At 45.3% G+C, this 25,764-nt stretch overlaps 1 protein-coding gene and 1 long non-coding RNA gene across 3 annotated transcripts; one reads left to right on the plus strand and one right to left on the minus strand.

The window, feature by feature from the left end:
• Positions 1 to 18,862: 18,862 nt before the first annotated feature.
• On the minus strand, positions 18,863 to 23,643 carry LOC110543095 (RT1 class I histocompatibility antigen, AA alpha chain-like). Of its 2 annotated transcripts, XM_060369026.1 has the most exons (8): positions 23,500 to 23,643; positions 23,038 to 23,307; positions 22,559 to 22,834; positions 20,118 to 20,393; positions 19,876 to 19,992; positions 19,667 to 19,699; positions 19,397 to 19,444; positions 18,863 to 19,260 (listed from the first exon to the last, which is right to left on the minus strand). In XM_060369026.1, the coding sequence occupies exons 1-7, from the start codon at positions 23,570 to 23,572 to the stop codon at positions 19,398 to 19,400; spliced, it is 1,092 nt and encodes a 363-aa protein (XP_060225009.1). In that variant the 5' UTR covers positions 23,573 to 23,643; the 3' UTR covers positions 18,863 to 19,260; position 19,397. The 2 variants fall into 2 exon arrangements, with proteins under 2 accessions (XP_060225009.1, XP_060225010.1); XM_060369027.1 differs by lacking the exon at positions 19,397 to 19,444.
• Positions 23,582 to 25,057, plus strand: LOC132648285 (uncharacterized). Its single transcript, XR_009586651.1, has 2 exons — positions 23,582 to 23,723; positions 23,923 to 25,057. It is a non-coding gene; the product is annotated as an uncharacterized LOC132648285 (long non-coding RNA).
• The last annotated feature ends 707 nt before the right edge of the window (positions 25,058 to 25,764 follow it).

Consider the following 25,764-nt stretch of genomic DNA (forward strand, 5'->3'; position numbering starts at 1 on the left):
TTAGTTCAGGTTACCCCGTACACAGGCCTTGTCTTTTTTGCCCTTATATTTCTTCTTTTCAATTTTTAAAAATTTAGTTAAAATATAATCACATGAATTTCCCCCTTCTCTTTCCCCCCTTCAAGCCCTCCCATGTCCTTCTCCAACTCCTCCTACGTCCTCTTAATCCCTCCCAAATAGATGGTCTCTTTTTTATTATCATAAATTCATTTATTATTATGATTATTGTTGCACACATATTTAAAGACATAAACATATGAAGACAACCTATGGAGTGGAGTCCTGGGCTCACCATTTTGTACTGAATAAACATTAGGGAGCTCGTCTCTGGGGAGAGACCAGTTGTCCCTTTCTCAACAGTTCTTATTAGCCTACAGTTCTTTCCTAGGTACAGAGCTCTGAGTTCACTTTCCACATCAGCACGTCTATTGGTTTTGTCGCTGCATTTGGTCTTGTTTAGGCCGTCATATTGTTGACCCATCTCGGGGTAGTTTCCCTGTAATTTCTGTTTGTTTGTTTGTGTGTTTGTTTGTTGAGACGGCTTCTCTGTGTAGCCCTGGCTGTCCTGGAAATTTATCCACAGGCCAGGCTGGCCTGAAACCTCAAACTCACAGAGCTCTGCCTGCTCTGCCTCCCGAGCTCCAGGATTAAAGGTGTGTGTTATCACCGCCCAGCCTCCCTGTAATTTCTAAGACCACATCTCACAGACTCCCTGGTCCTCCGTCCCTTCTTCTTCTGATATTCCTTGAGCCTTAAGGGCAGGAGTGCCCTGTGGTGTGTCCCAAGGTTGGCTGCTCTCTGCATTTTGACCAGTTGTAGTTTTTAGGACCTCTCTCTGCTGCCAAGAGAAGCAAAGCTGGTTCATGAGCCAGGTCTTGTCTTTTCTAATGTCTCTTGCTGTCGTTACTCCCAAAGCATTATAATTGCTGCTGATTAAATATCTTAGATCCAGCAGGATTATAGGATCAACCTAAAATCTCAGCACTTGACAGGCTGCCTGGCAGGAGGTTGCCATGAGTTCGAGGCCTCCCTGGGCAAATACTGAGTTCAGATCAACTGGGGCTACAGGGTGAAATCCTATCTCAAAAACCATGATCCCCCAATTATTTCCTTTGTTGAGGATCCAGTTTTCTGAATTCTGAGTAAGATAACATTTGACTCTTCTCTACTACTCCTGACATGTACTGACGCTCATTTTCACCATCTGTCTCCCTCTTCCCTCCTCTCTCTCCACATCCCCTTCAGTGCTGGGGACTTAACCCACAGTCTTGTGTTTTGTATGTTTTTCTCTTTTCTTCAAGATTTATTTATTTATTATATATGCAGTGTTCTGCCTGCATGCCAAAAGAGGAACCAGATCTCATTGTAGATGGTTGTGAGCCACCATATGGTTGCTGGGAATTGAACTCAGGACCTCTGGAAGGGCAACCAGTGCTCTGAACCTCTGAGCCATCTCTCCAGCCCCAGTCTTGGTTTTATTTTCTCTTCCTCTTCCTCCTCCTCCTCCACCTTCTCCTTCTTCTCCCTCTAGCCTTGGCTGTCCTGGAACTCACTAGACCAGGATGGCCTCAGAGATCTGCTGCCTCTGCCTCCCCAGTGCTTGGATTAAAGGTGTGTACTACAGCACTGGCTTTTTAAAACCAGTTTTCAAGCCTGGTGTGATGGTGCTTGAATGTGACCCCAGAACTCTGGGAGCCTGAGGAAGGCAGATCTCTGAGTTCAAGGCCAGCCTGGTCTACAGAATGAGTTGAGGACAACCAAAGCTACACAGAGAAACTCTATCTCAAATGAATGGCAGCAAACCCCCCCCCATAAAAAAACCAGTTTCAAAGTGAATAAATTTAAGGTTTAGACAATGATTAATTTTGTATAAATACTAAGTGAAAGTGTTCTTCTTTGCTTGATTTACTTAAAGTGGACGAATCTTGTTATTGTTCCTTTTGGTTTTGAAAGGGCACATATCTGAAATTATTGAGGCTGTCAGAGGCACTTGAGAAAGGGATCATATGGCAGGAACTTGTTTTCACGTCGGGTGCAGGAAAGCCACGTTCACACACTCTAACCTGTATCCTCTGGAGAGTTAGGACTCTTCTGAGCTAAGGTCTTGCTGTGGTCAAGGCTAGTCTCAGACTCCCAAGCTCAGCCTCTTGAACAGCTGGGACTACAGTGCAGATCACGGTGCCAGGCTGAAGCAAAGGTTTATTGCCTGTATCTGAAGTCTCTTCGGTAACAACATGGCCTGAGAGTCTCTGCTGCAGCCCTAGGAATATGCATGCAACCATAACTGGTTCCTAGAGAAACCAGGGCACATGAACAAACCACAAAGATGCGAGGGAACTGTGTTTGTGTGTATGTATGTGAGCACGTTGTGTGCACCATGCGTGTGCAGGAGCCCAAAGAGGTCAGAAGTCAGACCCCCAGAACTGAAGTCAGGGCAATTGTGAGCTGCTATCTGGAAGCTGGGACCCAGACCCTGGTCCTCCGCAAAAGCAGCAAGTGCTCCTAACTATGAAGCCCTGTCTTCTGCCCTCCAGATTCTGTGTTTTCCACCTGGAACATGATCCTAATTAATGGTCTCCTGTACAAGAGGATCTCTTGACTGGACCCTGAAATCAAAACTCAAGTGTTCCTGCTCCTGTGCTGGGGAAGCAGCTCAGCTGACAAGAGTGCTTACTCAGCCTGCACGTGGTCCTGGGTTCAATCCCCAGCATAAAGACCAAGTGTTTTTGGTAAATGTCTGTACTCCAGACCTGGAGGCAGGAGGATCAGAAGTTCAAAGTCCTCAGTGCCTATATAGGAAGTACTGCTTAGTACTTTTTTCTTTTCTGTTTTGGTTTTTTAGTTAGGGTTTCTCTGTGGAACAGAGCCCTCCCTGGCTGTTCCAGAATTGCTTTGTAGACCAGGCTGGCCTCGAACTTAAGAGATCTGCCTTTGCCTTCTGAGTGCTGGGATTAAAGGCATGTGCCACCATGACCAGGTCAGGACTTTTAATACAAACCATTTACTGATTTGTGGAGTCAGCAGAAAGGCTGAATTCTGGTCAAAGACAAAACAAGGGTACAATAGACTGCTGTTGTCATGGTCCAGAGGAAACTGAGAAACCCAAAGGTCAGGTCCACATGGAGTCTGGCCTTGGGAATGTGCCTTGCTTTGGTCAATGGGACATTATGTTACTAAGTCTTCTGGAGCAGTCAGAACTGACTCCTTCATGATCCCAAACGCAGAACCACTATTGCTTAAGGCACATTATAAAGAGATCTTCTTATGTATTAACAGGTAAGTGCAACAGGGTTAAAAGAAAAAGGGAAGAAGCTTCACTCCCAGAATGGTGAATTTTGCTTCTGTATTTCTAACATGATCATCTGCAGGCCAAAAAGTCAGTTTACAAATTTTGCCCTGAGTAGGCTCTCTAAAGGTATGCCAGTTTACCTAGGAGCATACATAAGCAAACCTGCCAGTGTTTAGCACCTTTTATTTGGTTCAGGCCTGACCATTTCCCCTATGTGTTGTGGGTTATTAATATTTGCAATTGATTTATCTTTTAAGCAGTGGTTATTCCTAAGCCAGCTGTAAACACAAATCACCACACAGAGCCTAGGAATTATCTATTTAACCTAGAGCACAAGGCTGGGCAATAGTTACTCCATCCTAAACCTCCAAGCCCACATAGTTTCCTCCCATTCAGAGTTTACCCCATTGTTCTTGCTTTTTGTCATATCTTAGGTCCAGTTAATCTTTCCTCCAGGTCCCAAGTCCTGTCTTGCCAATTTCTCTCTTCTCCTCCCACTGCCTTCCTTCCTCTCCCCTCCGGACCAGGATGTCCTACCCTAATTCTCTCCATTGCACAGCATTGGTTGCTTGTTTTATTGAAAATACAGAGAACAAATGGTGATATGTTTACACAAACTTGAGACAGGAGATGCTCAGAATAAGCATCACAATGCAATGTCCGGCTTTAAACCAGATAGTGGGGTAGAGAAATCAGTATTTGAATGGACAAGGGTAAATTGTATACATTCTACAAGAACATAATACCAACATTTCCCCTTTAAGTCCAATAAAACGCTCCTTTTCTTTTAATACAATAATAATTACAAAAGTAATGAAAACTATTAGGTAAAGATTTACATGTGCAATGGCCAGTTCATGTGCATTTGGCAACTTAGAAGAAAGTATTTGATTATCTACCCTATCTTCTTAAGTTTAGAGTTCTATATCTAAATTAACTTTTATCCTTATTGGTATTACCTATGTGAAAACATTTTCTTAAATTCTAAATAACTTAAGCTTAATTGTGGAACTGTAACTATTTGGTCTTCAACTCCATCAGAGACTTGAGAAAGAATAAAATTAGTTACCAGAGTAAATAGGAAGTGCATGTTAGCAGCTTCCAAAAAATTAAAAAGATTGACAGAGACAGTTTGCTGCCTGAACAGTCACCCATAACTCTTTATACAATTGGAGCATCATCTTCAGCCTTTGGGCTCAGAATATTTGACAGACATATATGTGAAACAGGAACTATTTAGGACTTGCTTACCCTGTCTTGGAAGAATTCAGCAGTCGACTTGTCCTGCATTTAAGCTTGCCCATTTTTGGCAGATTCTGTCTGGCATGAAGTGAGGGTATTTTCTTTACCCGAGTGTCTCCTTTACCACATTTGAAGCCATGGCCAGATGGAGGTTCTTCATTGCTCATCACCTTCTTTGAGGTAGGCGGGGTGCTGCCAGGAGATGACCTGTCTCATTGTCAAAGAATCTTTAAAATAATAAAGACATTTTTAAATGCCATATTCTGTAGGTCTCTGAAGTTTTTGAAGACTACCTATCTTTATATAATTGATCTGTCTACAAAATCATATATGTTAAACCTAGGATGCATACTCCTGTGATAAATTAGACTAGAGTCTGACATGACTGTGAGTTGATTAACTAGCAATTAGCTTGAATTACCTAATATCCTAAACAGTATTTAATAGCAGTTTAAAAGTATTAGAAGTAACCTTGAATTTGTATCAATATACTAAAGCTTATACCAGAGCTAAAAATAACCTTATTTGAAAATAACAAATAACAAATAGATTCAATAAGCTACCTTTTGTCTTATTATTCCTATAAGATATCCCTGTATTTCCCTTTCTTTCTTTTCAACCCCTTTTCTCCTTATCAAAGAAAGAAAGGTAGAGAAAGAGGAAAAGAGAGAAATCCCTGAGTCTAACCTTGTTTTCTCTCAGAATAAGATTATTAGTAATTTATAACCATTTCCCAATGAAAATAAACATAGCTACAGAAAACAACCAAAAACCTACCCAAACCCCATTAAGGAAAATTGGAAGTCGTTCTCATGGATTTCTTCTAGCTGACATTTTGGACATACAGAAATCCTTTTAGGGGGCCCAAATAAGATTGGGAAAAAATGGTTAATTAAGCAAGCATTAACATTCGTGGTCCAGTCTATGAATGTTGGGAAATTTCAGGCTCAATAGAAGTCCTGTTTGGAACAGTGTAAAATGCTGGATCAATTGAGATTAGTAGCTTTCTTCAAAGCTCTCTTGGGAGCAGGCTTTGATGAGAAACAGCAATTGAAGCAGTTGAGGCAGGAACAAGCAGAATGCTGGAACATGCAAGATGCTGGAACAGATATGTTAATATCTCAGCATGCTGGAAGAAGTTTTTATCCATCGTCTCTGGTGTCTAGTCCTTTTGTTCTACAAACAAATTTCTCACAAGCATTATACACTTCGAAAACTACAAATGTATGACATGTTCAGGATGAAACTAAACTGTAAACCAAACTGTAAAGTTTATCTATGCCAATTAAAAGAGTGACATAATAAATTTTGAGGATATTATACCCAAGGAATTACTGGCATGTATTTGTTGGAGTTCTGGCTAGAGACATTTTTTTTTATGTCTCAGTCAGTTTTAGAGTTGTTCCCCCCTCATATACATAAAACAAATAATTTAAAGGGGCTGGAGAGATGGCTCAGTGGTTAAGAGCACTGTCTGCTCTTCCAAAGGTCATGAGTTCAACTCCCAGCAACCACATGGTGGCCCACAACCATCTACAATGTGAACTGATTCTCTCTTCTGGCAGGTGTAAATGCAGATAGAACACTCATATACATAGAGTTGTTCCCATGTGAAGGGCTTATCAATTTGTTACCTGTTCTGTTTGGTCATGTGATTTCTCTCTTTTTGTGTATGGCCAAGGTCTTCCTCAGTCATATCTGAGTTTTATTAGTTTTGAGGGAACCCATAATTTCTCTTTTCCTGTATGAACATATGTAAAACCTCTTCCCCAGTGCAACACATTCCCTGCTCTCCATTGTGAAGTTAGGTTATCTTTGAAATCTGTAGGTTGAAATAATTTGGCAGTTTTTTTTAAAACCCATTGTCTCTCCACAACTGTTGTTTGTTGTTCATTAACATTTAAGAAATTGAAGGTCAATAAAGCATTATGTAATCTATCTCTGGGGGTCTTTGATACCCCTCTCTGTTTGTTAAGCTTGTCCCTTAAAGTATGTTTGGATCTTTCAATGACTGTTTGATCAATAGGATTGTGAGGTATACCTGTGACATGCTTTATCTTATAAGATGTAAAAAATCTTTCCATTTTATTAGAGACACATGCTGTAGCATTATCAGTCTTAATTTGTTTAGGAATACCCAGAACTGCCATCACTTCTAACAAATGTGTAATAACTGAATCAGCCTTTTCAGAACTTCAGGCTGTTGCCCGTTGAGACCCCGAATATGTGTCTATAGTATGATGCACATATTTCAGTTTACCAACCTCTGTAAAATAAAGCACGTCCATTTGCCAAATTTCATTTCTTTGGTTACCTTTAGGGTTACTTCCTGCAGGTAGTGGAGTTTGGCTATATAAAGAACAAGTGGGACATTTTCTCACATTTTTTTGGCTTGTTGCCAAGTGATAGAAAACTCTCTTTTTAAACCTTTGCTGTTAACATGGTGTCTTTCATGAAATTCTGAGCCCTCTAACATGCTTCCTATCAGTATTTGATCAATTTCATCATTGCCTTGTGCTAAAGGACCTGGTAAACCTGTATGAGATCTGATATGTGTTATATACAACAGATTATTTCTAGTTCTGATTACTTGTTCTAATTGAAGAAACAGTGAAGTCTAAATTATCCTGAATTAGATCAGCAGTTTCTATATGCAGAACAGCTCTTTCTGCATATTGAGAGTCAGTGACTATATTAAGAGATTCCTGAAAATCTGATAACACCAAGAAAATTGCATATAATTCTGATTTTTGAACTGAATCATTAGGACTCTCCACCACTTTACTCAGGTTTTCTGACTTATAACCTGCCCTTTTTGATTTATTGACGTCTGTATAAAATGTGGGAGCTCCAGAAATTGGAGTTCACTTCACTATGTGAGGGAGACTCCAGTTGGTTCTTTTCATAAACTGAAGTCGCTTGCTTTTTGGGTATCTATTGTTGATTTCTTCAAAAAATTGGCAGCAAGCTCTTTGCCAATATTTATTGTCTGCCCATAATGACTCAATCTCAGCATTGGTAAAGGGCACCACAATTTCAGCTGGATCTACTCCAGCCAATTGACAAAATCTCATTTTTTCTTTTAGGATCAATTCAGAAACCTTTTCTATATAGGTTTTTAATTTTTTGTGTGCCAAAAATATCCATTCTAAGACAAAGTTCTCCCTCTGCATAAGAACTCCTGTGAGAGAATGAGTAGAAGGCAAGATAACCGAAATACAGGCATCTTTGGATCAATGAGGTCTATATATGCATCTTTAAAAAATTTTTTTCATTTATTATGTATACACCGGATCTCCTTATGCACCAGAACTCATTGTAGAGCCACATGGCTATGAGCCACCATGTGGTTGGTGGAAATTGAACTCAGGACCTTCAGAAGAGCAGTCAGGGCTCTTAGGGCTCTTAACCTCTGAGCCATCTCTCCAGCCCCCTATATGTGCATCTTGTAATTCCTATCTATTAAAGCCAATTCCTTTTCAGCTTCAGTTGATAATGTTCTTGGACTATTTAAGTCCTTATCATCCTGTAAGATTTGAAATAAGTTACTTAGCTCTTCAGTAGCTAAACCAATGGATATATAACCATTGTTATATATCTTTATTGTTTTTTTCCTAATTTGTACTTTTTGTGGTCAAATTTTCTGTAGACCTATTTTGTATCCTAGGTAATTAATAGAATCTCCTCTTTGTATTTTTTTGGGAGCAATCTGTAATCCCCAACAAGGCAAAGCCTTATTTATTTCATCAAAAAATTTTTTCTAATGTTTTCGAATCCGAATCAACTAATAAAATATCATGCATATAGTGGCAAATTATGGATTGAGGAAATTGCTTACGAATTATCTCCAATGGCTGTTGTACAAAATATTGGCATGAAGTAGGACTGTTTAACATCCTCTGTGTTGAGACCCTCCAGTGATATCTCTTTATTGGACAGCTTCTGTTCAAAGTAGGTACTGAGAAAGCAACTTTTCCCTATCATGTTCGTGTAAAGGAACTGTGAAAAAGCAATTTTTAAATCAGTCACTATAACAGGCCATTCCTTAGGTAACAAGGAAGTGAACGGAATTCTGAATTGGAATGATCCCATCGGCTGAATAATTTTGTTAATTGCTCTGAGATGTGTTAACATCCTCCATTTGCCAGATTTTTTTTTTTTTATGACAAATACAGGAGAATTCCCAGGGCTGTTGGACTCCTCTCTATGTTGAGCCTCCAGCTGCTCCAGGACTAGCTGTTCTAGTGCCAGTAATTTTTCTTCACTCATAGACCATTGTTCAATCCAAATAGGTTGGTCGGCCAGCCACCTTAGTGGTAAGGCTGTGGGGTTTTATCAACAGTGTCTTCCCAATGTGAAGTTGAAAAGATGGCCTCTGCTGTATTTTGTTTATGGACAGCCTGGACAGTCTGTAACTGTTTTTGATGGCATTTTTTAATAATTTTAACTTCTTTATCAGGAGTATTACCTGTTTTTTGGCTTGCCTCTGAAATTGGGGGGAGGTTAATCTGGGTTTTCCATTGTTGTAGCAGATCTCTTCCCCATAAGTTTATGGCTATCTCAGCCACATATGGTCTTAATTTTCCTCTTTGACCTTCTGGTCCTGTGCATTTAAGGCATCTGACACTTTGTTTAACTTTAGATAAAGTTCCAACTCCTTGGGATTGGATATCCACCTCGTGAAGTGGCCAATTTGGAGGCAAGGATTTAGGAGTGATAACTGTGACATCAGCCCCAGTATCCACCATGCCTTCAATTTCAATATTATTTAAAATTATCTTTAACTTCGGCCTTTGATCATTTATAGAGGTTTGCCAATATATTTGGGTTTTGTTCTCTTCTGGTTTTTTGATTTATCTATAGAATCTGCTCTGGCCTCACTGTCTAATTTTTTAATGTTTATTCCCAGAGCAGTGGTGTTTAACTTTCTTGTGGAGGAGTATCCCTGGCCTGTATTGGGGCCTGCAAGAGACCTACTTGGCTGTTTTTTGAGAAAGGATTACCCCATTTGTCTGTGACTGAGCTATATTCACTAAGCCAATGCAGAGTCTAGGAAGCACAGGCTCCCTTTTTGAATGATTTTGGTTTTCCTTGTAACTCCCTTGGTAGCAACCTTGCCCATCACAATTAAGGCATTTCCCAAGGTCTTTAGGGGTAGCTTCTCCTATCAAGGTCACATTGGGTGAATGAGGTCTGATGTCAGTTTCTAAGACATTCGTCTTTTGGAGCAGATCTTTCTCTTAATGGCCTTATTGCCTCTTTGCATTCAGTATTAGCATTTTCAAAAGCTAAAGATGCTATTAGTGCTTTTCTAGCTAGTGGATCTGATATACTTCTATCCACAGCTGAGGTCAATCTTTGAAAAAAGTTAGTGAATGTTTCACTTGGACCTTGTATGACCTGGGAGAATGGCTCAAGCCTTTTTCCTGATTCCTCAACCTTGTCCCAGGCATTTAAGGCTGCTAGGCGACATAATGCCAAGGTTTCTTCATTATATAAAGCTTGTATCTCTGTGTCAACATACTGGCCATCACCAAGCAGCTGTTCCTTGGAAACACCAGCACCTCTGGCTCTATTTTTGTGTGCTATCTCTCTAGCCTCTTCTCTCCACCATGAAAGCCAGTGTAAATATGGCCCAGGTTCTAACATTGGCTTTGCCATATCCTCCCAGTCCTTTGGGATTACTCTACTTCTGACTGGCCAGGAAGTCAGCATTTGTTTTACACATGGTGAATGCATTCCAAAATGAGTGACACTTTCCCTGAATTTCCTCAGATCTAGCACTTCATCGGGGCATCATTCCGCTTTATGATAATCCAGTGGATGACCATCAGCTGCTGGTCTCGCTGTATACTGACTGGATGAGCTAATGTTTGTTTTCTAACCACCTTTGGTTGGCTTTCTTTATTTTTATCTTTTTGTCTCTGCCTGAGTATTTTCTTTACTTAGTATTCTAAATTCTTCTCTTAAGGTCTGTACCCATATTTCACACCTGCCTGTTGTTTGTATTGTTCAAGAATCTCTTGAATCTCTTGTTTTATGCTTCATTTCTAACTTTTATTTTCCTTTATATTGTTCTAGTTGTTCTTTGTGCTGTTCCAGTATCTTTTCTAAAACCTCTGCCCTACTTTATTCTGTTCTGCAAGTTTTTGTATCTCTTGTTTTATGTCCTGTTTCCAACCTTCATTTTTTTCTTTATCTTGTTTTACTTGTTCTTTGCTGTGTTCCAGAATCTTTTCTAAAGCCTTTGCCTTTCAGAAGACATAAAAGGTGAATCCAATGATTAAAGTTAAATTGAGAACTATGAATGTAACCGTAGTCACAATTTCTAAACTTTCCTTTATTTCTGGCTTAAAGCAGTAGAAGAGTCTATCAGCCAAGCTCCAGGAAGTCTGTTTTACTGTTTCTCCTATCCTGTTAGACTGTGGCTGCAGCCAGTTTTGTTATGGAAGACTCAGGTCTGCCCATGGTAGGCTGTATTTTCCTCCTGGGCCTGTTTAAGAGTCTCTTAAAGAGACAGTAATTGACATGGGAGTTTTTAGGTTTTAAGTATGTGTTGTGTCACTGGGAGCTTATTCCCCCCACCAAATTATGTTAAAGCATGATTTAAAGGGTGTGGATGCTTAGATTAGTTGGGCACCATTTGTTGTTGAGTATTAATATTAATTATTGCTTTATCTTTTAGTTCATCAGTGGTTATTCCTAAACCAGGTGTTTATCCAAATTATCACACAGAAACTGGGATTTATTTAATTAACCTAGAACACAATGCTGGGCAATGATTACTCCATCCTAAACCTCCATGCCTGCCTAGTTTCCTGCCATTCAGATTTCACCCATTATACTTTAAGTCAAATCTTAGGTCCGATTCATCTCTCTACGTGGTTCCAAGACCTCTCCTGCAGATTTTCTCTGCTCCTCCTCACCCCTTGATTCCTCTCTCTCTCCCCTCCTGACTAGGATGTCCCATTGGAGCTGGTTGTTTAACTGACAATACAGTGTTGCGACCCGCGTAATCGTCTCGCCAGCAAGAACGCACTCGGACAACAGGATCCTTCTGCAGCAAGCTTTATTACAGTCAAGCGATGAAAAGAGGAAGACCCCGAGCCCCGAAGTGGCGCTGTTTATATAAGCCCTGCTCGCACCAGAGTAGTGTGAGATGACGTATCATCCCCTGATTGGCTGCTCACCCATCACCCCATATGACGCCCCGGGCTGGGCTCGTGACTTGGTGCGCTATTGCCGAACGGTCATGCGCTCTAGGACTTGTTTACCAGTTTTGAAGGCGGAAGCCAGCGCCATGGCAACCAAACCCTGGCTCTCCACATCTCCCCCTTTTTTATTTTGTTTGAACAGTAAGCTTCCTACTGTCAATACAGCATTATGCCAGAAAGCCAACGTCTGAGCCTGGTGGAAGGCAATGCTTCAGCCGTTGCCCGTCATTGGAGCAACCTCCTCACTGTGAGGCTGTCCTGTCTTAGGTCGGTGAAGACTTATTTGCACTCTTCCGTCACTGACTTTCCAGATCGTTTGGCAAGAGAAAAATTGTGATTTACACCCATCCCCGTGCAATGGGAAATAGATCCCCAGGGAGTGCAAGGGCTGTAAATCCAGATTGTGGCATGTGCCTGCAAAGACAGAGGCAACCTTGTCAAACATTAATTTTTCAGCATGGATAACCAAATATTGGGGGAGGTGCCTTGCTCCAGAGCGGCTAGCACCTGTACGATCACCACCTTGTCACGTTTTTGTTGGGTTTTGAGTTTGCAGAACAACCAGAGGACAAATATTAAACCACAGCACAGGGCAGCGCCAAACATCCCAACGCCCACCCATTCCTTAAAATAAGAAAAGGCGGAAGAAACCCAGGATAATAAGCCATCTGTGAGCGATAAATCCACTCGAGTAGAATTAATGTTCACCACCGCCGCCCTTAGCTCTTCAAGCGTTTCTTCAAATCCTTCTGACCAATTTCCTGCAAGATATAGGGACAATTTCCTGGACAAATTAGCGGCTCGGGTAAGATTTTCATATTGTCCACTGGTAATACAGAGTGCTGCTATTTTTCTTTCACACCCTAATTGAGCCAATTGAGATAAAATATCTATTCTTTCTTCCACAAGATCCAGACGCTGGTTAAGAACCATCAATCCGCCTTTTAATTGTGCGCTAGCAGATGCATGAAGGTTTATGGCTTCAGCCACACCTGCCGACAATTGATTTACTGTCAAATAAGTCAGGCCTAAATCTTTATTGGACGAGAAAAAATTATGAATTATGTCTGACCGGCATAGGCTTCGGGAATGCAGACAAAATGGCCCAACATTGTACCCCCACAATACTAGGAACCCGATTTAGACGGATCCAAGCAAGAACTGGAATTAGTTGCAGGTATATTCGTTGAAAGATCATCTTCAGCTGCCGCGAGCTTTCGCGTGAGGCACTCCAGTACCCAGAATGGATTGTTTTCTTCCTGTGGGAAAACACAGACAGCTCCCCTGGATCTTATTAAAATAGGATCCGGGCCTTTCCATTAACCAGTCAAGACATCCTTCCATTTGACCATTTCCTTAGGCCTATCAGGCTCTACAGGGCGCGGCTTGCAGCTGGTGTTAAGGCTCTGGGTGAAGAAATATGAGCATCCCCTTCCAAAATATCAAATAGGGGTTTTAATTCAGCAGAAGGAATCTTTAAAAACGGCCTAAGCCAATTTATATCACCTAATAATTTTTAAAAATCATTTAAGGTATGTAAATGGTCCCTGCAAATTTCTATTTTTTGAGGAACTATTTTGTCCAGGTAAATGACCGTTCCCAAAAAGGAACCTACCTCTGAAATCTAGACCTTTTCAGTGGCAATATGCAATTCCCATTGCTGCAGGGTTTTTTTGCAACAAAGGATACGCATCTTGCAAAATGGCTAACTCCTCATGGCACAAGAGAATATCATCCATATAATGAATCAGCAACAAAGAAGGAAATTGCTGTCTAACTGGTTCAAGAGCAGAAATCTGGCCGGACGCTCCCCAATCATAATTTGTCTGTCGCTGAACATGTGGACCTTGTCCTGTTAGTAGGTCAAAGGTCCAATTTCGTTGATTGTCCTCTGCATTAACATTAGCCCTAGCCTGAGACTGACAGGCATCATGCCATAAAGCTTTCCATTCCAAATACACTCCCATATTGGGGAGGGCAGCTTTCACTACAGTCTGCCAATCATTTGGGGTCATTGCTGTAGAGCCCAGCCTCTCAAGCTGCATGATTGTAAAATTAGCATCCACCCCGTACTTGTTAACTGATTCTGCCAGTTCTTTGACTAGGGGGTAGTCTATAGGCGCGTAGACACGGCCTCCCTCCACGTCTTCAAATACTGGAAAAGTCTGAAAAATTTTATGTCTATCTTTTGTTGAAAAGAAGGAGTCAGGGCAGTACCTCCCGATGTAGGGAGGAGGAGGAGCACTAGGGACAACAGGAGCGGCCGACCGAGAAAGTGCACGCTTCCTGTTTCTCAGTAGTGGCCGCTCATCCAGGTGGTATCGTTCTTCCTCATAGCGGGCTGCTTCCTTCTCTAGATCTGACTCCTCGGAGGGACTTAACTCCTCCGACTCAGAATTGCCAATTTCTAAAGCCTCTAGTTCTTTTGTCGGATAGAGAGGCTCCTTTTTAGATTTTTTTCTTCTCCTTATCATGTTTCTCTCCCAGGGTGTCCTTTCCCTTGCCTTTCGCTCCCGCGGCTTTACCGTCCGTGGAAGGGTCTTTATCCTTAGGGACATCTTTAGAGACATCCTTTTCCTTTTTTGTAAGAGCTCTTAACCTTTTATCCCGTTCTGTTTCTGACATGCTGTCTTGTATCTCCTCCAACACTTCCTGACCAGCCTTACTAGAGGAACGACAGTTTTCATCTTCCAAGCAAGATTTAACCAAAAGCCACAGTGATCTAGCACCTGCTCTTAGCTTTCCGTTAATCTCTTCCCTTTCGAGATCGCCCTCAAGCTTGTACAAAACCAAAAGAAAAAGGACGAGGGCAACAGTCACAACAGGGAAAGCAATAAGGGCTCCTGCTAACTGAGGTGAAAGATGAGATAAATCAAGACCAAACATACCTCTCAGAACTTACCTCGATGCTGCAGTTCTGAATCCTCCCCGTGAACGGGGGAGGGGGGGTCTCCTCGGCACCGGCAAGGGCAGGCTCCTGGCGCCCCGGGTTTCGGCACCAGATGTTGCGACCCGCGTAATCGTCTCGCCAGCAAGAACGCACGCGGACAACAGGATCCTTCTGCAGCAAGCTTTATTACAATGAAAAGAGGAAGACCCCGAACCCCGAAGTGGCGCTGTTTATATAAGCCCTGCTCGCACCAGAGTGGTGTGAGGTGACGTATCATTCCCTGATTGGCTGCTCACCCATGGTGTGAGATGACGTATCATCCCGTGATTGGCTGCTCACCCATCACCCCATATGACGCCCCAGGCTGGGCTCGTGACTTGGCGCGCTATTGCCGAACGGTCATGCGCTCTAGGACTTGTTTACCAGTTTTGAGGGCGGAAGCCAGCGCCATGGCGACCAAACCCTGTCTCTCCACAATACAGAGAACAAATGGTGGCATGTTTACACAGACTTGAGACAGGTGATGCTTAGAATAAGCATCAAAACGCAATGTCCGGATTGAAAACTGGTAGTGGGATAGAGAAATCAGCATTTGAATGAACAAGGGTAAATTGTATACATTCCAAAAGAACATTATACCAACAGTCCTGCCCTTAGAGTATATGGTATCCTCAGCCATGGTCATGCTATCTGGTTCCTGTGGGCAGCCCAGAACACTGGCAGTTTCCTGTGTTGTTGTTGGGGCTTCTCTGCCTAAAAACACACAGGGAAATGGCTCAGCTCTAGAAGTCGGTACCATTTTTAGCAACCCCTGGTTTTGGAAATAGCCTTTTTGAGACAGCATCTCACTGCTGCTTGCTATACAATGTACAGCAGGCTGGCTTCAGACACAGAGATGCCCCTGCCTCAGCCTCCTGAGTGTGTAATTCTTCTTTTGAGAGATTTCTGTTCAGTGTCATGGCCCACTGTTTCACTGGGTTGTTTGCTTTCTTAGTGCTTTCCTTTAGTGCCTGTGTATTCTGGATATCAACCTGTGAAGGATGTACAAGCCTTTGAGTTCCATGTTGTCCTGTTAGGCCCAGCAAGAGCCGAACTATAAGAAGGTATGAAGAGAACTCAGGAAACTAATCATCCATCGATGCAAAATCACAAGAGGTTCATTTTGACCATTGCACAATGGAGTCATCCCTGCTGGTCAGCAAGGAGTGGCACCGGGAGAAAAAGACCTTAGTTTTTTAAAAGACAAGGCTTGGGAAATTCTAGGGGTTGCCTTCTTGGCAATTCATGATTGGATGAATTTTAAAATAATTGGTTGGTTCTGGGCACCCTTAGGTCTGGTCAGCCCTGTCGTAAATATCTGATCTTCAAGTCAGTTTGGAATTTCCTGCCATATGAGATAATAGCCACAGTTCAAGGTGGGAGAGTGATTAACTCATCCCATGTCTGTTCTGAGGAGTGGGGGTTACAGGCTTTGGATCAAAGATTAGGAGAAGGATTGGGGCCATTTGGCCCAGTTTCCAAAGAAAGCTCATCTCACAGGTGCCAGCCGGTGATTTTCTCTCCATTTAGTAAAGATTTCTGCTTGTTCTCTTCCTTATCTCTGCCCTCCCAGATGGCTAATGTCAGGAACTTTTACATTCCTCGGCTCTCTGGAGAAGCACTAGGAGGCTTTAATTAACATGGGCCTAAAACTTGAAAATATAAGTTATAAGGCAGTTAAAGAAGCATAGGTTACAAAGTTAGTCTGATTCTTTCAGTCCCTTTGTTGACTGGTGGTCTTATTTCCTAGGTGACTAGAAAGTGCTTTTCTCTGCTTCTGAATTTCAGTTTGTCTTTCTGTTTTGAGATGGAGTCTATGTAGTTTTGATTGTCCTGTGCTCCTGACTTTCCTGGAACTCCATATATAGATCAGACTAGTCTCAAACTCACAGAGATCCCCCTGCCTCTGCTTTTACAAAGTGTTTTCTCTACTTTTCCTTCTAGCATCCTGAGAGTTTTGGTTTTTTCTCATTTTAAAGACAGGCTTTCTCTGTGTGTCCCTGGTTCTTCTGGAGATTCACCTGCCTCTGCCTCCCTAGTCCTGGGCTTAAAGGTGTGCACCACCACAGCCAGGCTGAGTTTGGGGTCTTACACTGGACTGTTGACACATTTGGGGCTGGTCTGTGTGCAGAGTGAGAGATAAAACCCAGATTCATTCTTCATTCTGAGACAGCGTATTGTCGGCACCATTTGTTGAAGATGTTTTCTTTCCTCCAATATCTAGCCTTGGCTCTTTTGCATAAACTGGATGTCTGGGGAGTGGAAAGATTGTTTAGAGCCGTGGTCCTCAGCCTTCCTAATGCTGTGACCTGTTAATACAGTTTCTCATATTATGGTGACCCCCCAATTACAAAATTATTTTGTTGCTATATCATAACTGTAATTTTGCTGCTGTTATCAGTTTTAACTTAAGTATCTGATGTGCAGGACCTCCACTATGTGACCCACAGGTTGGGAACCACTGGTTCAGAGGTGAACAGTGCTTATAGCTCTGCCAGAGGACCTAAGTTCTAATCCCAGCTCAGAGGTGGTAGCTCACAACCACCCACAACTCCAGAGGCTCTGAGGCCATCTTTGGATCTCCTAGGGCACTAGCACACATGTTGTACACACAAACACAGGCAGGCAGAACACTCACACACATAAACCTTGTGTGTGGGTGCCATGCTGGTTGTATGGTTATGCCTGTGAAGTATGACTTGAAATGAGATATGATGATCCTTCCAGCAATGTTCTTGTTGTTTGGTTGTTGTTGCTGTTCTGAGACAGGGTCTCACTGTGTAGTCCTGGCTGGCCTGGAACTCACTGTGTGGACTAGACTGACCTTGAACTCACAGAGATCCACCTGCCTCTGTCTCCTCACTGCTAGGACTAAAGCTGTGCGCCCCCACGCTCCAGCACAACCCCAGTGCTCAGGATTGCTCTACTGTCTAGGGTCTTTCTGCTGCTATGGACTGTAATTTTTTCCCTTGTATCCATGAAAAACAGCACTGAAATTCTGATCGGTTGCTTTAGCCTGCATATTGCTTTCAGTGGACCCGCCATTCCTAATGTTAATCCTCTCAGTCTGTGAGTGAGCATGGCAGGTCTTCCCATTCCCTAGTGTCCTCCTCAGCTACTTGCTTCAGTGTGTGAAAGTTCTCTTAGCAAAATTTCCACATTGTGCAGAAATAAATTTAAAGGGGATGGGGTGTATCTCCTGTCTATAAATGAGACAGAGACCTCTTAGCTTTATTTAATAAGCTTTGAAGCACCAGAGCTGGGCCGATATTAACTGTCTGTGCTACTTTGCTATTTCACAGCCATGTGCCAAATGTCACTTGCCAATTAGTCCTGCCAGGGCTGTTTCTGCTGTGGCTGTCTATCCTCAGGGGGAATTCTCTTGGTCATGTCCTCATGGTCCATCCTGCTCCATGGAGATCCCTCTCCCCACTAACCTTCTCTCTCCTACCTAATTTTAGGGCGTTGGTGGAAAGGAGGGAGAGGCTTAAATACCCCAAATAAAGCAAGTTTTAAAATGAGCACCACAGTACCAGGATTCCCAGAGCCAGGGAAGGAGAGGGAGAACACAGATCCACCAGGACCAGATCTGAGCTGAGACCCTGTGGATCCCTCCTCTCTGTGGATCCTACAATCTGGGGTTAGATGCTGAGAGATGGGAAAGATGGAGAGAACCTCCAGGGAGGCATCTGGAACAAGACAGGAGCTCAGGACTGAAGTTCATCTCCTTGGCCCACAGTCTCCAGAAAAAAGGGGCCTTGTGCTGTCTGGTGGGGACAAGAACAGGAAAAACACCTCCTACTGCTGTCACACTTCGGCATCCCAAAGGACAATGAGACAGGCACCACTCACAGGAACAAGGACAGGACTAGTCCTGCATACAAACTAAAAACACAATAAATAAACATGGAAGACATTGTGAAGAGCCCCAGCCAGGACAACAGCCCTGGGGCCCATAATCCTGGGAAAGGACAAGGCTCTGGCCATCCCTGTGTCCTGTGATCACAGATCTCAGCATGTAGTTCACAGGGATGAAGGGAACAGAGCCAGGAGGTGACAGAGCTGAGGAGTGACCAGGTCACAGATGACAATGGACTGAGCTCCACCTGGACACAGCCCTGTTCACACTCAGCTCCCACAGCCTCATCCTGTCCCACCAGGTACAACAGCACAATGACACAGACTCTGGAAGGTTCTCCATCTGCCATTTATTTCCTGGAGAAAACTCTAAGTATTGTCAATTCTTTCATTTTCTTGCCAACCAACCTGTCAGATCAAGGACATGAACAATCAAGTCCACATTCAGATTCTTATTTTTAGTGGGGAAGTGAGCAGCTGCAGCTCAGGGCAGCATGGAGCTGACAGGATGGAGATGTCCCCTCCTGCCTGGCTGGACCAGGAAGGTTGGCTGTGCAGGGAGAGGGTGGTGGTGTGGAGGGGTGGGCTGTTCAGTTCTTCACACTGAGCCCATAGGATCGCAGGGAACATCAGACACTGTTGCCTAAAGAGAGCTGAGGGTTCTGATCGTCACAGGAGTGACCTGAACACATCATCTGTCACTGTCCACTCAGGCAGCTGTCTTCATGCTAGAGAAAGAGTCAGGAACAGTCACTATGAAAACAACATCCAACAAAACACCCCTCACTCAAAGGAGATTCCAGGAGTCACAGAATCTCAGGCAGTCCACTTTGCCCCTCCCCAAATGAGATCCCAGAGTATCACCTTAACAATCTGGGAGAGACACATCAGAGCTCTGGGCGCTGTCCCTCCCTAGAAAAAAAAGAAAGAAGGAAAAGAAAGAAAGAAAGAAGGAAGGAAAGAAGGAAGGAAGGAAGGAAGGAAGGAAGGAAGGAAGGAAGGAAAGAAAGAAAGAAAGAAAGAAAGAAAGAAAGAAAGAAAGAAAGAAAGGGGCTATTATGATCTGGCTGAGCTCCCCATCATCTCCAGCTTCACCTGAAGGGCCTCAGGGACAATCCTGCACCTCCCACTTACCTGGGGCTGGAGCATAGTCCCCTCCTTTTCCACCTGTGAGAAGAAAGGCTGTGAGAGACCAGGGAAGACCCCAGCCCTAGCAAGTTTCCAGAACTGACAGCAGACCCAGTTAGAGACAGTAGCAATGAGGGTGTGGATGTGTTCCCATTAGTGAGCAGAGCACACTTCTGAAAGTGCTGAGAGAAAACCCAGACCCTGCCCTCTCCTACCTGTGTTTCTCCTCCTCTTCCTCACAACAGCCACCACAGCTCCAATGATGACCACAGCTCCAAGGACAACCAGAGCAGCAATGATTGCCATGATGGGGACAGTGGGCTGAGGAGGCTCTGGGAAGAGAAGGGCAGGAAGGGAAGGTGAGGCTCATGACCCCAGCTCTCAGCCCTGACCTGCTCAGGGTCTGCACAAGGCTCCAGCCCTCCTGACCCCAGCTCTGCACCCACAGCCTCCTTACCCCATCTCAGGGTGAGGGGCTCAGGCAGACCCTCATGCTGCACATGGCATGTGTAATGCTGCTCCTTCCCAGGAGGCACCACCACAGCTGCCCACTTCTGGAAGGTTCCATCCCCTGAAGGCCTGGTCTCCACCAGCTCCATGTCCTGGGTCAGGTCCTCCCCATCCCTCTGCCAGATCAGGCTGATGTCAGCAGGGTAGAAGCCTAGGGCCCAACACCTCAGGGTGATGTCACCTTGAGGTCTAGGGTGATGGCTCACATGTGCCTTTGGGCGATCTGTGCATAAGATTTAAAAATATCCATAATTAAGGGGCTGGAGAGATGGCTCAGAGGTTAAGAGCTCTGTCTGCTCTTCCAGAGGTCCTGAGTTCAATTCCCAGCAAATACACTGTGGCTCACAATCATCTACTCTGGGATCTGGTGCCCTCTTCTGGCATGAAGGTGTACATGCAGATAGTGCACTCATACATAAAATAATGTTTTGTTTTTAATCCACAATTAACAAGGTAAAGTGAGGGTTGGAGAGATGGCTCAGTGGGTAAGAGCACTGTCTGCTCTTCCAAAGGACCTGGGTTCAGTTCCTAGCACCCACATGGCAGCTCACAACTGTCTGTAACGCTGATTCCAAGTGCTCTGACACCTTCACGCTAATGTACATAAAATCAAATAAATTATTTAAAGTATTCAAATAAGTAAATTATTCAGAGTAAGGTGAAATCTGCAAACAAAAAGTTGAACCAATGACACTGAACTGTGTGTCTGTTTGAATACTTTGACTATCATCACACTAGGGACCTACAGGCAGAGCTGTCCCCTCAGCACAGAACTGCACATTTCCTGGGGGGACTCAGAAGCTAAGGACAATCCACATGAGCCAGCAGGTCAACAGGGTCTTCCTTATGAGAAGTTCTAGAGCATAAGACAGGTAGTAAAAGAACGGAAAAAGGAACAGAAAACAATTACCACAGTATCTGTTTAACTTCATATCACAGTAAGGAATTAGGGGCAGGGCTACAGGAAGGGTGCCACCAACTAGTGCTGCCACCATTGAGGCACAGCCTTGTGGTCATCTTGCTGACCAGCATTAACTGTCACTTGTGAGCAGCCATCACAAAGTGTGTAGCAGAAATGTGGTCAAACTCTGACCCTCAGGTACAGAAAATGGCTCCCAGCCCCTGCCTCTGGGGGACAAGATACAAGGTGTGTCACACAGGATCCCTGAGTGTGCTGTGGACCCCAGTGCAACACCCACTCACTGGAGCACAAAGGCTCACAGGGTGAGGGGACCTTCCCTGTCACTCCAGTCCTCCACTGCAGAAGATGCTGTCTCTGAGAAAGGTCAATCCCTGATTCCCTAGGGAAGCACTGTAGCTTGTTGGGGCAGAGGAGGAGCAGGGAGAGGTGGAGGGTGAATTCTGGCAGGAAACAGTGTTACCTTAAAGGACAAAGGCTTCTGAGAGCTGAGACTGAGTTAACTTGTCTAATTATCCAGTTTATCAGTTCCCTCCCCTACACCTGTGGAGACTGATACAAATGATAACACAAGAGTGGAGAAACAGTATCACCCCAGTGAGGAGGAAAAACTAAGAGCAAAATACCTTCAAAGGACAAACACACAAAAAGCAAAAAGAAAGAGAGGAAGGAAAAGGAAAAGAAAGAGAGAGAGAAAGAAAGAGAGAAAGAAGGAAGAAAAGAAAGTAAGAAAGGAAAGAAAGAAGAAAGAAAGAAAGAAAGAAGGAAAGAAATAATGAAGGAAGAAAGAAGGAAAGAAACAAAGAAAGGAAGGAAGGGAGGAAGAAAGGAAGAAAGAAAGAAATGAAGAAGGAAGGAAGAAGAAAGGAAGAAAGGAAGGAAGAAAAAAGGAAGAGAGAGAGAGAGAGAGAAAGAAAGAAAGATTCTATTATTTAGCATTCATCAACCTCTAAGTGCTCCTGTGACCATTCTAGGAACAGATAGAATTGGGGTGTGGAAGGGACTCAACCCCTCCCCCTCACACACAGGCATCTGGGAGAAGGTACTGTTTGGAAAGAACTAGAAACTGGGGGAGCCGGCCTAGGGTGGGGGAGTCCATGTCTCCCACCAGGTAAAGCAGACTTCCGGTCCTGAAGTGTAAGGCTGACACACTCAGCAGGACAGGAGTCAGTTCCACAGACAGTGGGTGTGGACAGAGACCCCGGCCTGGGAGAGGCCATGGCTGACAGCGGGCTGCAGGCTGAAGGGGCCCCTGTTGTCATGTGGGGACCCTCTCTCCTCCCCTGGAGACAGACTTGGAACTGTCAGGGAGAGGGTGAGCCCTGGAGTCAGTGCAGTCACCGCGATGGAGATCAGGAGACCCAGGGACCCGGTTCCCTCAGAGACAGGGGCGTGACCCAGCGGAGGGTTCTCCTTCCTCAGGACTGAGCCCAGCCCGAGGGAGAGGAGGAGATGCCCGCGGCCTGCACCTGTGCGCAGCAGCGTGTCCTTCCCGCGCTCCAGGTATCTGCGGAGCCACTCCACGCACTCGCCCTCCAGGTAAGCCCTTTCTCTCTCTGCTACATCAGCCTCTTCCCACTTGCGCTTGGTGATCAGCGCCGCCGTGTCCGCCGCCGTCCACGACCTCAAGTCCTCGTTCAGGGCGATGTAATCTTTGCCGTCGTAGGCGTCCTGACTGTACCCGCGGAGGAGGCGCCCGTCGGGTCCCACGTGACAGCCGTACATCCTCTGGATGGTGTGAGAGCCTGCCGGACCCCGCGGTCAGCCCCGCCCACCTTCCCCACGTGATCACCCGCGGCCCCGCCCACCCGCGGACTTTTCCGAACCGAAAGGGAAACCGGTCCCGGGTCGCGCGTCTCCTCCGGAACCTCGGACTTGGGACCCGGGACGTCTCCGGCCCCGTGTCGGGACGTGCAGGGGTCGTGACGTGTGACCCGGGGTCACTCACCGCCCTCGCTCTGGTTGTAGTAGCCGAGCAGGGTCCTCAGGTTCCCTCGGTCAATCTGCTCGTTGCTCTTGGCGACCTGTGTCTCCTCCTCCCAGTACTCCGGCCCCTCCCGCTCCATCCACGCCGCGCGCGGCTCGTATCTCGGCGTCTCCGCGTCGCTGTCGAAGCGCACGAACTCCGTGTCGTCCACGTAGCCGACGGCGATGAACCGGGGCTCCCCGAGGCCGGGCCGGGACACGACGGTGTGGAAATACCGCAGCGAGTGTGAGCCTGGGGGCGGCGCGCGGTGAGACCCCGACCTCCTCCCGGGACCCCGGCGGGTGCGCGGGCCGGGAGGGGAGCGGCGCGGGGCTCGGGACGCGCGTGGGGATGGCAGAGGGTCCGGGGGTCGCGGACACGCGGCTTCCCCGGGGCCGCCCCGCCCTCCCCGCAGAGCCCGTTTCCCTCCGACCCCGCACTCACCCGCGCGGGTCTGGGTCGGGGCCAGGGCGGCCGCCAGCAGCAGGAGCAGCGTGCGCGGCGCCATCGCCCCCATCTGGATCCCGGACTTCTGAGCCCCGCGGGCTGCGTGGACTTTATAACCGCTGCCCGCGGCGACGCTGATTGGCTCCCCAGGATGTCGCCACCCAATGGGGGAGAGGAGCTCCTGCGCGTCATCAGTGTCCGGGCAGAAGGACCTGACACAGGTTAGGAGCAGAAGTGAAACTGGGACATGGGGAGTCCCCACCCTGGGCTTCCCCAGCCCAGAACCCTGTGTGCGGGACAGAGCGCTGGGTGTCATGGTGTCTCCGCGTTCTCCCCCAGAAGCTGTCTGGACACCAGGACAGAAACACAGGCCAAACTCATCATCATCCCCTCCACCCTTCCTCTGCCTCTTCTCTTCAGAAGTCGACCCTGGAGTCTTCCAGAAGAAAAGCCTCTTCCGGGCATACAGTGGCAACAACAAGCAGTTGGGGACACAGAGAGAAGCTGTCCTTAAGCAGAGGCGCTGGGCTGCGAGCCCCTCACGGACCCCACAGTGACCAGGCTCTGTCCACCTGCAGACCAAGCAGCTCCGGAACCTGCTAAAAATGACGGAGACTCAGCAGCTACCCGGACAAGCTCCCGGCTTCCTCTGTGGTAATCTCGATGTCCTTGGGAGCAGAGGGCCCAGGGCATCGTCAGTCTTCTCTGCCAGGCTCAGAGTGTCCAACAGACTTTCCTGTGGAGTAGGACTTGGGGGACCAGCCTGCTCTGTCTCAGCAAAGCAGGACAGTCAACTCCCCAGTGTCCTGCTTGTCCACAGTTTGGACAGGGTCCTGGCGACGGGCAAGGGAAAGGGGAGTATTTCATCCAGTGGCTGGCTGTGCCACATTCCCAGCAAGCTCCAAGTGGAGTTCTTCCACGACCATCATCAGCTGTGGTGACCTTGGGGTCACTGCTAGAACCTGGGGGTCTTTGTAATCGTAAGCCTTTTCCATTAAACATTTTAAATGCCATAGTCAACGGATCTGGAAAGGTTTTGAGGACCTTTATCTGGTAAGTGTATTTAAACTAAACAAGCTTTGCTTGTTTCTAGTTACTTGTTTTAGAAAATATACAGGAGGCTAAATAAGCTGATTTCTGTAATTAATTACATCAGGACTTAGCGTGACAGCAGGGAGAGCTCTGCACACATGAAAGCATTTGACCATTTATATGGTGCCTATTAACCAGCATGTCTTATTTGTCTTCAACAGTTTACAATAAGTCAGTAGCTTTCATAAGATTAGGGTTTTATAGCTTTATCCATGTTAAGTTTTAGCTTTAAAAATCTGAGTTAAAGATCATTTAGCATCAAAAGAAATAATGCAGTAAACTTTATTCCATAGGAAACTGGTATCTTGAGCTGGGTGTGGTAGCACACACCTGTAGTTCCAGCGCTCTGGGAGGCAGAGGCAGGAGGATCACTGGTCTAGGCAGTGAGTCCAGGACAGCCAAGGCTACACAGAGGAACCCTGTCTCCAAAAAAAAAAAAAAAAGAAAAAGAAACTTTTAAAAACAGACTGGTATTTTTTACAGTGTACCATTAGAGAATATAATAGTTTTTGTATGACTCAGTTTATCCAGATAACTAAAGCTTAGCTAGTTGGGCAAAGACAAAGAAGCTAGACAAATATTACTGTCCTGTCTGGGGCACAGCTTTCAGCTCTCAGAGGAAGAACGGAACCTGATATAGACATACATGTAGTCAAACAGCAGTGTACATGAAATAAAAATACATTTTAAAATGGTATATCAGGGAAGGGTTAGCTAGTGTGGGTACAGGGTCTCTATAGGTGAGCAGTGTCGGGCTGGAACAGGCAGGAACAGGCAGCCTCTGGTGGTAATCTTCGCACACATGGATCAATACTTCATAACCTCTCACACTTGGACTCCCAAGGAAAGCTTTGCCACCCTTCGTGAGCCAGGCCTACATGGATAATGGCTTTGCTGACGTACCAGGGGCCCCTTGTTCTTGGCATCCTAAACCGGCCATGCCCAAGTCAAAATACACTTTCACTCAGGAACTCGCTCACTCAGGGCTGCCTCTACTACCTACAAATCAGCAGTCAAGAAAATGCCCCAGAGGAGGACGTGAAGCCGAAATTCCAGGAGGGAGAGTGAGTGCTGTGCTTTCCCGGGCCTCTTCTTAAGGAAGCAAAGTGTGTACAGGTTGCCATAAAGGACAAACAAGTGAAATCCTTTATCCATTACTGTGGTTGGAAT

The sequence above is a fragment of the Meriones unguiculatus genome, chromosome 16 (assembly GCF_030254825.1).
Source record: "Meriones unguiculatus strain TT.TT164.6M chromosome 16, Bangor_MerUng_6.1, whole genome shotgun sequence".
In the NCBI taxonomy this organism is placed as follows: Eukaryota; Metazoa; Chordata; class Mammalia; order Rodentia; family Muridae; genus Meriones; species Meriones unguiculatus.